Source organism: Miniopterus natalensis, chromosome 4, assembly GCF_054644295.1.
Source record: "Miniopterus natalensis isolate mMinNat1 chromosome 4, mMinNat1.hap1, whole genome shotgun sequence".
Classification (NCBI taxonomy): domain Eukaryota; kingdom Metazoa; phylum Chordata; class Mammalia; order Chiroptera; family Miniopteridae; genus Miniopterus; species Miniopterus natalensis.
The window spans coordinates 67322133-67337605 of record NC_142084.1 but is presented as its reverse complement, the minus strand read 5'-3'; the positions used below and the strand labels follow the sequence as shown (position 1 = coordinate 67337605).

At 49.5% G+C, this 15473-nt stretch overlaps 1 protein-coding gene across 2 annotated transcripts; it reads left to right on the top strand.

Annotated features, from left to right (window-relative positions):
• Window positions 1–4719: 4719 nt before the first annotated feature.
• AP1M2 (adaptor related protein complex 1 subunit mu 2) lies at window positions 4720–14428 on the top strand. 2 transcript variants are annotated; one of them, XM_016207843.2, is made up of 12 exons: window positions 4720–4795; window positions 6701–6857; window positions 7086–7153; window positions 8582–8712; window positions 8816–8963; window positions 9059–9185; window positions 9893–10035; window positions 10117–10188; window positions 12318–12476; window positions 13042–13167; window positions 13668–13743; window positions 14098–14428. In XM_016207843.2, the coding sequence occupies exons 1-12, from the start codon at window positions 4754–4756 to the stop codon at window positions 14118–14120; spliced, it is 1272 nt and encodes a 423-aa protein (XP_016063329.1). In that variant the 5' UTR covers window positions 4720–4753; the 3' UTR covers window positions 14121–14428. The 2 variants fall into 2 exon arrangements, with proteins under 2 accessions (XP_016063329.1, XP_016063328.1); XM_016207842.2 differs by having other exon boundaries at window positions 9887–10035.
• Window positions 14429–15473: the final 1045 nt, after the last annotated feature.

Sequence of the window (15473 nt, the reverse complement as noted above, 5' to 3'; positions counted from 1 at the left end):
TGAAAAATGCCAGACACTTTTGTATGAAGTTCTAGAACAGGCATAGCTAATCAACGTATGATAACAGAACTTAGATAGGGGTTGCCTTTGCAGGAGGCAGTGACTGGTGGGACCATAGCCTGGCTTCCAGGGGACTGGAAACAGTACTGTGGTTACACAGGTGGGTTCAGTTTGCAACAGTTACTTGATATACATTACATTTTTTAAATGGAACTTTAAAATATAGTTTAAGAAAGAAAGAGATGGCCCTGCAGGTTGTAACAAGAGTGAATGTAGGGAGCTTACTCAGCATCAGGCAAGGTATTAAGTGCTTTTTATTAAATCTTTATAATGATTTTCTTGTTGGGAAAAGTGACACAGAGAGGTTAAGCAATTTATTAAGTGCTTTGCATTAAATCCTTGCAACCATTTTTCAGTTGGGGCAAGTGATACAAAGGAGTTAATTTACTCAGTCACAGTGAGCCTGCGGCTGTACAAGGATTTGGACTCATGAGCATGTCTTCAAAACCCACACATGCTCCACACCCCTTAGCCACAACCCTGACAGTGTAGCCCAACTAAGCTTTTAGGTCCTACTGGGGAGTAAAAATAGCAAGTTGTGTTCAGTGTTTAGTCATGCATGGTGAGAGAGAGAGAGAGAGAATGTTACACACAAAGGTACACATACATATGTCTGCATGAAACTAAACAAAAAAAGGTCTGAACACTCCAGTGCTTGTTAGAGGGACCAGGATACCAGGATGGAGTGGGGCTGGCAAAGGGGACAAGTTTTCCTGATCTATGCTCTCTCTCTCTTTCTTTTTTAAAAGCAGAAAGTATTTATATGTTTCTTGGGTAATTAAAACTCTATTTCAAAAAATAGATTTAAACAAACTAGTCACTAAAGGACAAACACTGTATGATTCCACTTATAGGAGGTCCCTAGAGAAGTCAGATTCATAGATGCAGAAAGAAGAGTGCTGGGTGCCAGGGGCTGGGGGATGGGAGTGGGGAGTTAGTGTTTAATATGAACAGAGTTTCAGTTTGGGAAGATGAAAAGTTTTGGAGATGAGTGGTGGTGATGGTTACACAACAATGTAGATGTACTTAATGCCACTGCAGTGTTCACCTAAAATGAATAAAATGGTAAATTTTATGTTATGCATATTTTACCATAATAAAAATTTTTAAATAGATTTTTTAAAATATGGTGCAACACAGCTGTGATGGGAGACACTTGGAGAAGCCCATGGGAGGCATATGACCTAGACATGGTTTAGGAGGTCAGAGGGGACTTCCTGAAGAGGAGGCCAGGGAGCTGAATGAAAATGAGGTGGAGAAAGCAAAAAGGGGCAGGCGTTCACTGAGCCAGTCAGGTGCCAGAGGAGAGAGAGACAGAGAGACAGAGAGAGAGGAACTGAAATTAGGGAAGTCAGTGTGTCTGGGCAGCGGGTTCAAGTGGTGCATCGTGGGAGAGGTCAGCAGGGGTCTGCTGTGCCAGGTAGGGCAGCCCAGGGCAATGGAGAGCCATGGGGGATGTGAGAGTGAGGGATGGCAGTAGGAGCTGTGAGGTTCAGAGAGATCCCTTTAGTGGAGAAGGGGTTGAATGGGGTGCCCAGAGTTAAGGTCCCTCTGGGGAAGCTGGGCAGGCTGTAGGCACCTAGAAGGAACTGGGGCAAGGCCAGAGGTCCTGGGACAGGGGAAGTTACAGCTGAGGTGGGGCAGCTGTTCACACAGAGATGTTCTGTTCTCTGACCCTAGTAAAGCTTTGGGGCTCATGAATTTTTCAGGCAAACAGGACTTGAGTTTCAGATTTCAGGACACCTGGCCCAGGCTTTTGGGTTCTATTTACTGCCTGAAAACATGTCAGGGCCCCAGAAAAGGGCCCTTGACAAAGTTCAGTGATATGTGGGCTGGGGTGAGGGACTGGCACAGTTCACCAATCCCCCCGGGTCACCTTTTGAGCAGGGGGGCTGGTAGGATCGTGGAGGACGGCCCTATTTAAGAATGAGGCAGCATAAAACCTTGGCATTTGCAGGACTGGAATTCCAGCTCTGCCACTGCTGGCAGGTGACTTTGTATGAACCACTCACTCTCTGAGCTTCAGTTTTCCTATCTGTCAAACAGAGACGATAGGCTTCCCTAATTCAAAGTGTTTCATGGGGGATTCCTGCATGGGAGAAGGTTAGGGCAGCACTTAGGTATAGTGAGCACTGTATAGGCACGAGCTATTGTTAGTAATAGTAATACTCTTATCCCACAATGCAGCAGAGCAGTTGGGTGAAGGCTGGGACTGGGCTTGCTAAGACTCCAATTCCAATTCTGACTTGACTGCCTCCAATTCTGACTCTACTTGGACTGGTGGCCTCACCTCTCTCTATCTGTGTTTCTTCCAGTGTAAGAAGACAAGAAGGTCTTCCCCTTGGATTCTGAATTATCAGGAAAATTGTAGTTGGGAAGACCAGAGTCAAACACAGCAAAAAATAACAATCTTAAAAAAAAAAAGACATGAAGTGTTGGAATGTAAGTGCCCAACAAATGTGCACTACTGGTCATGATTGTGTTAGATGCCAGTGAAGGGGGAGTGGGTGGTTCTGATATTGCTTCCCTTTCTCTTCTGTCCCTCAAGTCCCCTACAGAGACGCCCACTCCAGCCCGTGGGGCTGATAAAGTTCTGGGGCTGGGTTTGGGGAATGACAGATGAAGCCTGAGAGAGCTGAGTGTCTCCCTGGAGGCCTGCAGGACTCTCCCTCCTTCTGTGGAGCGGGATCAGTCCCAGCCAGGCTGAAATTAAATTTCCCTTTTTTTCCCTCCTCCCCCAAACTTCCTTGCAGCTCAGATCACATACAGTCATGGGGTGGAACCCTGGTCCAAAGTAGTTGATAGGCAGGGAGCATAGGCGCTATGCCAGGCGTGAGTTATGCCCAGAAAGTCAGTGAGCACAGCCTGTGGAAACAGCACCATGGCATGGCTGTTATGCCTATTTAACAGAAGGGGAGACTGAAGCACAGAGGTACAATCACTAACCTAAAGGCACACAGCCAACAGTACAGTCAGAATTCAAACCCAGCACTGCCCAGCCGGGCGTGGCTCAGCGGTTGAGCGTCAACTTGGGATCCAGGCGATTCCCGGTCAGGGCACATGCCCAGGTTGTGGATTCGATCAATGACTCTCTCATCATTGATGTTTCTATCTCTCTCTCCCTCTCCTTTCCTCTCTCTGAAATCAATAAAGATATATTAAAAAAAAAAAAAAAAAAGAAAAAAGAATTCAAACCCAGCACCTGTGCTCTTAACTGCCATGTGGTAAATAATAATAAGGCACAATTCACTCTCCAGTTGGCTCGCAACCACTACGACCTGGCCTCTTTCTTTTTCTCTACTTCAGTAAAACTTGCTTTATTCTAAAAATAATAATAGCAAATAATAACATTATTAAGCATTGGCTACAATCCAAGCACTATCCCAAGCATTGTGTTGTGTGTAAGAACTCACGCAATCAGACTATAACTTAATTAGGAATGTGCAGTCAACATTTCATGAATATGCAAAGATTCAGGGAGGAAAGGCCAGGTGCCCAAGGCCACCCAGCTGGCCGGGGGCACATCCAGTACTTGAGTCCAAGCAGCTGTCTCCAGAACCCACGTGCTCAACAAGCACACATAAACAACAATAAAAATAATACCAGTACCAATTTTGTGCCAGGCTCTGCACTGGTATTCTTTCTCTTGGGTTGTCCCCATTCATTAGGTTGTGGTGGAAATTTTTCAAATGTCAGCTCCTTTTCTGATCTCCTTGCATACAGCCCCCCATTTATTCCCCAACTCACACCTCCATTACTCCCACCCCCTCCAAGGATCATCTTGTTTTTTATTGTGTGCCTCTTGCCCTCCCTAGAATGAGAGCAGTGGAATGGCTTTGTCTATGTTGCCTTCCAGAGCACCCCAGAGGGTGCTCAGTACTCACTCACTGAGTGAATCATCAACAGCATCATCATCATCACCACCACTATAATGAAAGCAACTTCCATATGTCCAGTCTAGCACACTGTAGATGCTCAATAAATGTCTGTTAAATGAATAATATAATTATAGTCATAATAATAACCACTTATGTTTTAAACATTCTATTAACATCTTAATGCCACATAGTAGGAGCTTATAAATATTTTTGGTATATGTGCTGCTGAAGTGAGCACTTCTTATAAATGTTTCTTGAATGCATAAGAGTAACATTAGCAATAATGATAAAAGCAGCTACATTCGCCGTATTGAGAGCGCAACCCACAGTTCCGGGCACTCAGTTTACTAGTGAGTAAATATTTGAGTGAAAGAATCATTCATAAATATTTATTGTACAAACGAGGAAGGGAATTAATAATTTGGACAAATATTTTTGAGCATCCAGTGCTGGGCACTGGAGCCACAAACATGAACAAGACAAAGTCCCTGCCCTGTTGGGTCTGACATGCGGTGGGAGAGACAGAATGGGTGGATGGACAGACGGATGGGTGGCGGTCGGGGGTCTCCACCCGTCAGCCCTCCTGGGAGCGACGGGAAAGTGAGGCGGGGTGGCCATGGGGTGCGAGGCCCCGCCCCCTCCACGCCCCCAGCGCCCCGCCCCGCGGAGCGCGCCGCTCACCTGGCGGCCTCCCCTTTAAGACGCGCTCACCTGGGCGCTCACCTGCGCGCGGGCGCTTCCGCAGGAAGAAGGAAGCGGCGCCGCCGTCGTCTCCAGCCGTCCCTCCCGGCCTCCCGGGCCCACCGGCCGCCACCATGTCTGCCTCGGCCGTCTTCATCCTCGACGTCAAGGGCAAGGTGAAGCTGGGGGCGGGGGTGGGGGCCCGACAGGTGGGGTTGCACTCCCCCGGACCTATGGGCGGCCCCCCCTTGCAGGCGAGGAAGTCCCAGTGTCCCGGAGGGCGTGGGAACGCCCCTCCCCCAACCGAGGAGCCCGGGTCCAGTCCCGCCGCCGCTGTTCGCCAGCCGCGTCCCGGGGGCAGGGGGCTTCGCCTCTCCGAGCCTTAGTCTCACTGTCCGTAAAGATGGGAGTAACAGAGGCCTGCACCCCGTGACAATGAATACACCCCAAAGCCGGTGGTAAAGCACTTAGCACAGTAGCCCCGCTGAAAACATTCGGCGGCCGATCATTTGAAATTGTTCTATCACCATCTTCATCCACAGCATTAATATTTGGGGAAGGCAGCAGGGGCCGGGGACCCTAATTCCCCTTTGGGGCTGCCTTGTCCCTTTCTGGAGCCCCCTCTCGTTCGTCTTGTCGTTCAGGAGCAATAATAAGAGTCACGAGGAAAGTAATATTTCTGATAATAATAGTGAGAGCTAAGGTGACTGAGGACCTGCTGTGTGCCCTCCCCGTTCTCAGCACCAGGCGAACAACCCGACCAAGTAGGCGCTGCTGCCACTGACCGCGTACCTCCTGCCAGGCAGCGCTGCGCGCTGAGGGATGTGTGGGCGTACGCTTCTCTCTTTCTTCTCTTTTGGCATCATCTCTCTCTCTCCCTCTCTCCCTCTCTCCCTCTCTCCCTCTCTCCCTCTCTCCCTCTCTCCCTCTGTCCCTCCCTCTCTCTGTCTCTGGAAGAAGGAGAGAGAAACCTCAATGATGGGAGAGTCATTGATCAGCTGCCTCCTGCACGCCCCCTGCTGGGGGTCCAGCCCCCCGCCGGTCATGTGCCCTGACGGGGAATGGAGCTGTGACTTCCTGGTTCATGGGTCCACGCTCAACCCCTGAGCCATGCTGGCCCTGATGGCATAATCTTTCTTTTTTCTTTTCTTTCTTCCTTTCTTTCTTGGCATGATTTTCTTCCCTTCCCTTCCCCTTCCTTCCTTCCTTCCTTCCTTCCTTCCTTCCTTCCTTCCTTCCTTCCTTCCTTCCTTCCTTCCTTCCTTCCTTCCTTCCTCTTTCTATAACCTATCTTCCTTCCATCCTTCCTTCTTACCTTTCATCTCACCTTGCCAATTTGGTGCATATGAAGCCCTGGGCAAGAGCAGGACTTCTGGAATCAGGACACTTGGTCCAATTCTCGATTTCCCACTTACTATGAACTTGGTTCCTACCTCAGTTTCCACATCTGTAAAATGGAGGTGACAATGACACTACCTCACAGGGTTGTGGTGAGAACTAAGTCAGCAAGCAAACATCTACTTTTTTTTTTTTTTTTTTTGAGAGTATATTTATTAAAGCTGGGACAGTGAAACAAGGAAGGGTTTAGGATAGAAGAAGCAACAGGAGAGAGCCTAGGAAGAACTACTTTGGCTCTCTAGAAATGTTATAGGAAAGAAATGAGCCTAGGCCGGCTGCTTTGGCTCACTGAGAAGTCAGAGAGAAGGGGGCCTTCAAGACAGGTTTGGAGGTTAGCACAGGAGGAGCTGCAGCTGCTCATTGCTCCCCTGGTTGCAAGTCTTGTGGGGACCCTTAGAGATTAGGAGATGCATGCTTGAGAAGGAAGAAAGGTGTAGGTGAGAGTGCCAAACATCCAGTCTTTAGTAGAACATGGCCTGGACCTTAGTGAAGGGTCTAGACATGTTAGCTGTTATTATCATGTGCCCATTTCACAGAGGAGGAAACTGAGGTGCAGAGGCAGAGCCTTGCTTAGGCCCCTGGGACAAGAAGTAGGGTCAGAACCAGGCACTCTCAGTGGAATGCTCCTGGGTGGAGGGCCCCTAGATCCCAGTGGTGACCGGGCCTTCTCTGCCCACCCTTAGCCCCTGATCAGTCGCAACTACAAGGGCGATGTGGCCATGAGCGAGATAGAGCACTTTATGCCTCTGCTCATGCAGCGGGAGGAAGAGGGCGCTCTGACCCCACTGCTGAGCCACGGCAGGGTCCACTTCCTGTGGATCAAACACAGCAACCTTTACTGTATCCAGCCACGGGTGGGGCCCCTAGGGAACTGGGATGGTGGCATCTCAGGCCCAGAGAGGGTGGCCTGAGGATAGGAGTTGTACAGCACAAGTGAGGGCTTGGGCTGGGGAGGTGGGGGTGGACAGAGATGGGGGCAGTAGTGGGGGATGGGGTGGGTGTTCAGAGTCTGTGCTCCATTTGAGCCCTTCCAAAATGGCACCTTTTCCTTAACCTCGCTGCCCACAGTGGTGGCCACCACGCTGAAGAACGCCAATGCCTCGCTTGTGTACTCCTTCCTCTACAAGACAGTGGAGGTAGGTCATGGCCTCCCATTGGCCAGCTGGTCTGTTTGTCCACCTGTCTTGCCCACTCCTCTAAGAGGCTCTGCCTGACCTCCCTGGGGGTGCCCCCATCAAAGCCCCATCACTTTGTGTTCTCACTGACTGCTATGGGATCATCTCTCCCTATAGGCAGGGACCAAGGGTGTCTCTGAGAGGGTGTAACTGCTCAAACCTGAGCCAGAGTGAACTTGTTTCCAATCCCAGCTTTCCCTGCTTCCTGGCTGTGTGATCTTGAGCAAGTCACTTCTTTCTGTGCCTCTAAACTGGGGATTACAACAAGTCCTACCTCGGTGTTGTTGTACAAGTTAATAAAATTCATACTTCTAAAGTGCCTAAAACAGTGCTCAGTATACACTAAGTGCTCAATAAAGGCTTGATATTATTGTTAATATTATCACTAATGTTATAAAATCATATCATAACTTATTGAGCTCTTACTATATGCCATTCTCAATGACTGAGAAAGTGCTCAGTCATTACTTTTCAACAAACAAGAAATATTCATGGATTTGTCTCCTCTCTGCCAGTGAAAGAGAAAACACCGCTACTTATTAGACAGGTCCCTGTCTGTCCTGAGGAGGTAAAGGACATAAAGGAGATTAAATAAAAGGAGATTAAATCAACAACTGGGATGCTAGTCTCACCATAACATGATACTCATGGTGGGAGCAGCTTCACTGAGGAGGTGATATTTGAGCTGAGGTCTGAATGACAAGCAGCCCTCTGTGAGACAAGCTGAAGGAAGAGTGTTTCAGACAGAGGGGACAGCCTATGCAAAAGTCCTGGGGTAGGAATAGAAAGGCCAATGAGGTTGGAGCAGAATGTCAAGTGGAGAGTGGTTCAGATATTGATGACTGACAGGCTCTCTTCCGTGGTTATGCCTGCTAATTCCCAGGGGCTCTTTACTTGGTTCCCCAAACTTCCAAGGTCTATGAATAGAATCCAGAAAAACCATGGTCTTAGTCATATTTCTGTATAACAAGTTTCCTTTGCCATCCTGTGTATTTTATTTTATGCATTTACAAACCTTATTCTGAGGCGGATCCATAAACATCACCAAATATACAGGGATCCATGTCCAAGAAAAAACAAACAAACAAACAAAAACGGTTCTAATTCCTCCCAGACCTCCCCACCTCTGGGCTCCTACTTTCCTTGTGTTTTCCACATCATTGCACCCAGCATGTTGGATTATATTGGTTCTCTTACCAGTCCATTTCCCCCGTAGACTTTTCCCTGAGTGTAGGGACCCTGTGGGTTTTGTTCACCGTTAATGTCCCGGCACTGGTATAAAGTAGGGGCACAGTAATTGCTTGTTGGATGGATGACTGGATCAGTGGGGACCCAGCCTGTGGCTAGACCAGCTACACCTCTGTGGGTGTCTGTTTCCCGCACCCCCAGGTATTTTCTGAATACTTCAAGGAACTGGAGGAGGAGAGCATCAGGGACAACTTTGTCATCGTCTACGAGCTGCTGGATGAGCTCATGGACTTCGGCTTCCCCCAGACCACTGACAGCAAGATTTTGCAGGAGTGAGTGGATCATGGGAGCAGCTACAGGGCAGGTCACAGTGGAAGCAAGTTGAGGAGGGCCAGGGGAGTGTCCCTAGATCCACCTGTTCATGCTCCCTGCCAGGTACATCACACAGCAGGGCAACAAGCTGGAGACAGGCAAGTCGCGGGTGCCGCCCACTGTCACCAATGCTGTGTCCTGGCGCTCTGAGGGCATCAAGTACAAGAAGAATGAGGTCTTCATCGATGTCATAGAGTCTGTCAACCTGCTGGTGAGCCCCATACCTCCACCCGCCCCTGCTACGGTCTGGGGGCAGGAGAGGGGACTCTGCCTGCTGACCTCCCATGCCCATGTATGCATCCTTAGGTCAATGCCAATGGCAGCGTCCTGCTCAGCGAAATCGTGGGCACCATCAAGCTCAAGGTGTTTCTGTCGGGAATGCCAGAGCTGCGGCTTGGCCTCAACGACCGCGTGCTCTTCGAGCTCACTGGCCGTAGGTGTCTGGAGGCGGGGGCTCATGGAGCTGGAGACTCCTCTGCATCTGGGGCCCCAGAGCATTGCAACCAGTTCTGAAATAAGCACTCGTGCCCCCTCTCTGGTCATGGCCAATATTACAGTTGCTGGTTCTTTGAGCAAGCTTCTTTATTTAGTGCTAGGTGCAAAGACAGGGCAGTGAAGAAAAAGACAAATCCTGGTTGCCCTGCCAGCATGGCTTGGTTGAGCGTCGACCCATGAACCAAGAGGTCATGGTTCGATTCCCGGTCAGGGCACATGCCCAGTTTTCAGGCTTGATCCCTAGTAGGCGGCCTGCAGGAGGCAGCCAATCAATGATTCTTTCTCATCATTGATGTTTCTATCTCTATCTCCCTCTCCCTTCTTCTCTCTGAAATAAGTAAAAAACATTAAAAAAAAAAAAAAAAAGACAAATACTGGCTTGCACAGAGCTGACATTCTAGACTATCCCAGGAGACAGAATAGCATTGTACTTAAAAGCCTGACAGTGAGAATCAGATTCCCTGGGTTCAGATACTAGCTCTACCCCTGGCTAGCTGGGTGACTGGACAAGTTACTCATCCACTCTGGACCTCAGTTTCCTTATCTGTAAAATGGGGATGATGATAGCAGTAGACAATTAAGGTAAGGATAGGGACCCTGCCCTGGCCCCCAGGGTCATCCTGCATACTTGGCTCTGAGTTTCAGGGAACAAGAACAAGTCTGTGGAACTGGAGGATGTGAAATTTCACCAGTGTGTGCGACTCTCTCGTTTTGACAACGACCGCACCATTTCCTTTATCCCACCTGATGGCGACTTCGAGCTCATGTCCTACCGCCTCAGCACCCAGGTGAGGCAGGATCAAGCCCCATGGCAGGGGAAGAGAGTTGACCCCAGAGCCTCCCAGAACTCCCGCTTCCTCTGTCTGCAGGTCAAGCCGCTGATCTGGATTGAGTCTGTCATTGAGAAGTTCTCCCACAGCCGCGTAGAGATCATGGTCAAGGTGAACAGTTACAGTGCTTGATCTGCCCCTCCCACCCCCTCACCAGTCTAACTTCATCTCCTACCTCCCTGGTGGTTCATTTCCCTGCAGCCACACTGGGCCCCTGGCTGGTTCCCAAAAATGCCAGGCTTGGGTGCCCCCAACCCTGCAGGGCCTTTGCACTGGCTATTCCCTTTCCCTGGATCGCTCTGCTCCCACTCACCCAGGTATACATATGACTCCTTTTCTTATCTCCTTAAATTCTTTGCTTAAATGTTACCTCCTCAAAGAGGCCTTCCCTGATTCATCTATTGAGAATTGTACCTGCCCCCAGCATTTTCCACCTCCCTTCTTTGCCCTATTTTTTCTCCTATTACTTATTACCATTTATGATCTGTTTCACTTACATATTTACTTTACTTTCTTACTAAATATATATAGTATATTTATATGATTTAAAGAATAATGAACTACCCAGCTTATTCAGATGTACTTGACAAGTGCCTCTGAATTCCCACATGTCCCTCTCCCAATTCCTGCTCTCCCCTCGCCCAGAGGTAATCACAATCTTGAATTTTATGTAAATGACTTCTTTGCTTTTCTTTATAATCTTGCCACCCACATGTGTAACCACACATTTTTATTATGTAGTTGACCCTTATATCAGTGGACTCAAGCTGTATAATTTTGTATATAACTTACTTTGTTCATGTAACATTGATTTTAAGATGAATTCTGGGTATCATAGCTTAGTGCATCCATTTCTATAGCTGTAGAATATTCCACCATGGAAATCTTCTATATCTTTCCATTTTCTCAAATGGATTGTTTTCAGGTCTTGGCTATTCCAGTTCCCAGTGACCTGTTCTGGAGCTACAAGCAGGAATTCTCCAGATTGTATAGTATAGCCCACTTTTAGATGGGGAAACTGAGGTCCAGGGGATTAAGATGTCACTCATCTAGAAAGGGGACTCCCCCATGCTGAACTTGGGTCTGCCTGACTCAGGAGTCTGTGTTCTTAGATGTGACCTTGTTCCCTGGTCTTGGGGTCTCAGGGGAGCTGGGTTGCACAGCAGATGGTCACCAGGGAGGGTCTTGATGCTCCTCAGTGTCCCCACCTCTGCAGGCAGGAAAGGGAAATGGGCTATTAAAGCTGGTGCCTTCCAGAAAAAATATACCCCCCCTCACCATTTACCTTCAGGTCCTCTGCCCCAGATCCCATCTCTCAAATATTCCTCCCCAAGTGAATAGATAATAGCAGTAATCACAATGATAGCTACCACACATGGAACGCTTAGATTCTTTATGTTAAAAGCTTGTCCTGTGTCACACAGCTCTAGGTGTAATTACAGTGTTGTAACTTCTTCATTTATCTGTAAGGAGGACATGTAATGGTTGAGGACACAGGTTCAGTTTGAATCCCTACTATGCAAGTTACCAGCTATGTGACTTGGGTAAAGTACTCTTTCTCTCTGTGCCTCAGTCTCCTGGAAAATGGACCTTAGGAATGGGTCATACTTTAGAGAATCAGTGAGAGGACTAAGTGCTTGGCACAGGGCCTAGAGTGCGGCAGGGGCTCAGTAAGTGCCACCTATCAAATGAAAACCCCTCTATGATGGTCTCAGGGGAGCCATTTTGGGCCAGGCAAAGGTGTATGACATTTTCCAAATGGAAGGCACCAAGGGTAGGGCCTCTGGAGTCTCTCAGGGGTAGGGATCCTGGCTCTGTCACTTGTTGTCTCTGTGTCTCCAGGCAAATGCCTTAACTTCTCTGTGCCTCTGTTTTCCTCATCTGTAAAGTGGGCAGGACAGTGGTTCCCACTTCAGGGTTATGGAGGCTGTCAATGAGATGGCACATGGAAAGGGCTTGGTGCCCTAGCCAGTTTGGATCAGTTGGCCTAGGGACTGAAGGGTCCCAGGTTTGATTACAGCTAAGGTCAGGTAGTCATGCACCTTGGTTGCAGGCTTGATCCCCAGCAGGCTGTTTTTTCCCCTCTCTCTCCCTCTCTCCCCCCCCCCCCAAAAGCAATGGAAAAAATATCCTCCGGCGAGGATTAAAAAGAAAAAAAAAGGAAAGAAAGAAAGGGTTTGGTGAATGGTTGCAGAATCCATGAGAAAATTCTTCCTGCTGCACACTCTTTCCCACAACAGGCCAAGGGACAATTTAAGAAGCAGTCGGTGGCCAATGGTGTGGAGATATCTGTGCCAGTACCTAGTGATGCCGACTCCCCACGCTTCAAGACCAGTGTGGGCAGTGCCAAGTATGTGCCTGAGAAGAACATCGTGATTTGGAGTATTAAGTCTTTCCCGGTGAGCACTGGAGAAGGGTGGGGGTCTGTGGGGACCCACTCCAACTCCTTGAGGGCCAGGCGGAGAACCAATCAGAGACCCACATCTGCCTGCACATGGTTTTCATTGGGAGGGGTGGTAATGAAGCTGGACATCAGGCCAGCAAGGTGGTTAAGCTTCCTCACCAGGTCTGGAGAAAACCAGCCTTGGGTTCAGATTCCCACCACTCTTGCCTCTCTGAGCTGGATGGCCTTAGGAAGCCTTCTTCCCCACATGGAGCCTCAGTTTGCCTGTCTGAAATAGGCAGGGTTATGTTACCCACATCCTTGGGCCCATGGAGGAATTGATCTGTCCCTGGAATCTGGGGTGTTCATCAGGGCCTGAAAAATGGGAATGGTCATTAGAAGCCCCAACCCACCATCCAACCAGGCTATACAGTCAGAAGCTTCAGCTGTGAGTCCTAGTCAGGAGCCTTTCTTGTCTGTGAAATGGGCTGAGAGCTGAGACTGCTCCAGGGGCTGTTGTGAGGATGGTCTGTGGTGTTTAGGCACCCCTCAGTGTGTCTGATGTCCCCATGTGCCTTTAGGGGGGTAAAGAGTACCTGATGCGTGCCCACTTTGGCCTCCCCAGTGTGGAGAAGGAGGAGGAGGAGGGCCGGCCTCCCATTGGGGTCAAGTTTGAGATCCCCTATTTCACTGTCTCCGGGATTCAGGTAAGGGAAGTGGGCAGGGTGGCTCTTTTCTTTAACCTCAGTAGGTCCTCCTGTCTCCCATCTCTTTTCTCAGGTCACCTCTCTTCTGTAATCAGCCTTGTCTTTTCAGAACAGTGTTACCTCTTCTGCCCTCAGCCTGGGTCTCCTCTCCCTCTGCCTCTCACTTTGCTCTGTGCCACCTTATTCCTCACTGACTTGTAACTTTGTCCCTCTCCCACCCACAGGCTGGTCACCATTCCCTTGGCCTATGGCACCTTATCCCCCCCAAGTTGTGTTGTGTCTATTTCCTTGCACTGTGCCTTCTCTTCTGGACCACTGTCCTGGACCACCTTCCTTTCCTCCACTCCCACTGTCCATGCCACATCATTGCCCCAAGCCATGCCATGTCATTACTCCCAGCCTGTGCCATCTTATTGCCCCAAGTTGTGTCATATATATTCCCCTGGTCCCAGCAAGCCCTCTCCCCCCAGCCTGGGCCACCTCCTTTCATTTCCTTTCAGGTTCGATACATGAAGATCATCGAGAAAAGTGGTTACCAGGCCCTGCCCTGGGTCCGCTACATCACCCAGAGTGGTGGTAAGTTATCCCGGCTCCCTGGGACAGTGGGGTCAAAGAGATGATGGGGATGGTCTTGGAGTTTCAATACATTCTCACTCTCACTCGGAGGGCTCCAGAACTCAACAGGCCTATCCTGTGTTTGTCACCATGCCGCCTTGGTTAGCCCATCTTTAAAATGGGGTCAGTTGTCAGTTTCATCTGCTGCCTGCTTGTTACTATGGGTGCAGTCTCTGTGTTTGGCCCATCCTTAACCTTGTAACTTTCTGGCAGGCTTGATCATGAGCACTGGGGCTGGGGAAGGACTGGGGGAGGCTGTCCCTCTATGCCCTTTGTCCAGTTCTGAGATGGTCCCTGCTCATTGTTTCCTTGCAGATTATCAACTTCGTACCAGCTAGAAGGGAGATGAGGTAGGGCCTTGAACATGGGCCTCCCTCTCCCTAGGCCCTGACTTCGGACTTCAGAGAGAGGGAAGGAAGATGGGGAAGGTGTGAGCAGTTGACTTAGTTTCTTGCTTCCTGCTCCCAGCACTTGCCCCCTCCCAGTCTTGTCCTCTACCCATAGCCTGGGAGGAATGGTCTCTCTGCCTCCCTCTGCCTCCCAGCTCTTCCACTTCCACTTTTATATGAAGAAAGAGAGGAGGGGCTTGAAAACCCATTCAGAAGTGCCTTCTTGCAGTGACCTGCCTTAGGGGGGTTGGGTCCCCCTCCTCCTTCACAGCTGCTAGCCCAGAGGCCCCTCTGGCTCACTCCTCTGCGTTTTAGGATGAATTAAAGAAGATGAATTTAGCCACGTGTATGTGCTTCTTGGCTGGTGACTGGAGATGCAGGGACATCCCTGAATTGCGAGGATGGGAGTGGGCAAAACATATTCCTCAGCCCTGGTCACAGCTTATCTGGGCCAGCCCATCTACCTCCACCTCGGTCCCCTAACTGGGGACTTTCCTCACCGACCATAGTCAGTTCCCCTCATAGCCACCAGAGGGCGCCGTTAATTTCTAGGTCAGATCCTGACTCCACTCAACCCTTCCATCTTGAACTAGCCTGAGCTGCGCTACCCATCCCCTCACCTACCTGCCCTCACCTCCTCCCCCTCTATACCTCGCTCTTCCTGGATGCACCGAGCACGCTCCCACCTCAGGGTCTTTGCACCTGTAGTGCCCTTGACCTGGCATGATTAGAAATCCACACGGCTCCCTCCTGTACCTTCAGGTCTCAAATCAATGTCACCAACTCAGGGTGGTCCTCCCTGACCTCTCTATTTCAACGGTCTTCCTTTCCCAGTAGAGAATTACTTATCCCGTTTTATCAGCTCCCTTAGCGTTTACCACTCTGAAAAGATTTAATTATTGTCCTCTCCTGCCCCAAACTGTGGCTCTCGCTCCAGTTGGGTGCCTAGTATACAGTAGGTGTTCAGTAAGTGTTTGTTACACTTATTCCTCACCCGAGGATATATATTTTTTCATTATTTTTCAGAGAGGGGGGGAGGGAAAGGAGGGAGGGAGAGAGAAACATTGATGGACGGGGAGAACCTGCAACCCAGGTACCTGCCCTTTACCGGAATCGAACCCAAGACCATTTGGTCCACAGGCCCGCGCTCTAACCACTGAATTAGTAAATGTCTGAATGGAGGCCTCTGTAAGAGCCACCTCCTAGGCTCTACCACGTGGCAGCTGCGGCGTGAATGTTCCTCCTCGCCCTTGCACTTGCTGTGCTAAGGGTTGGCTCAATCTGAGCCAGAACGAGATTTCT

Bases quoted from the DNA above. Each gene is read 5' to 3' on its own strand.
- AP1M2 (XM_016207842.2), top strand. From the start codon at position 4,754: ATGTCTGCCTCGGCCGTCTTCATCCTCGACGTCAAGGGCAAG. The intron at 6,858-7,085 runs GTATCCAGCCAC...CGCTGCCCACAG, and splicing joins CAAACACAGCAACCTTTACT to TGGTGGCCACCACGCTGAAG. The intron at 8,713-8,815 runs GTGAGTGGATCA...GCTCCCTGCCAG, and splicing joins GACAGCAAGATTTTGCAGGA to GTACATCACACAGCAGGGCA.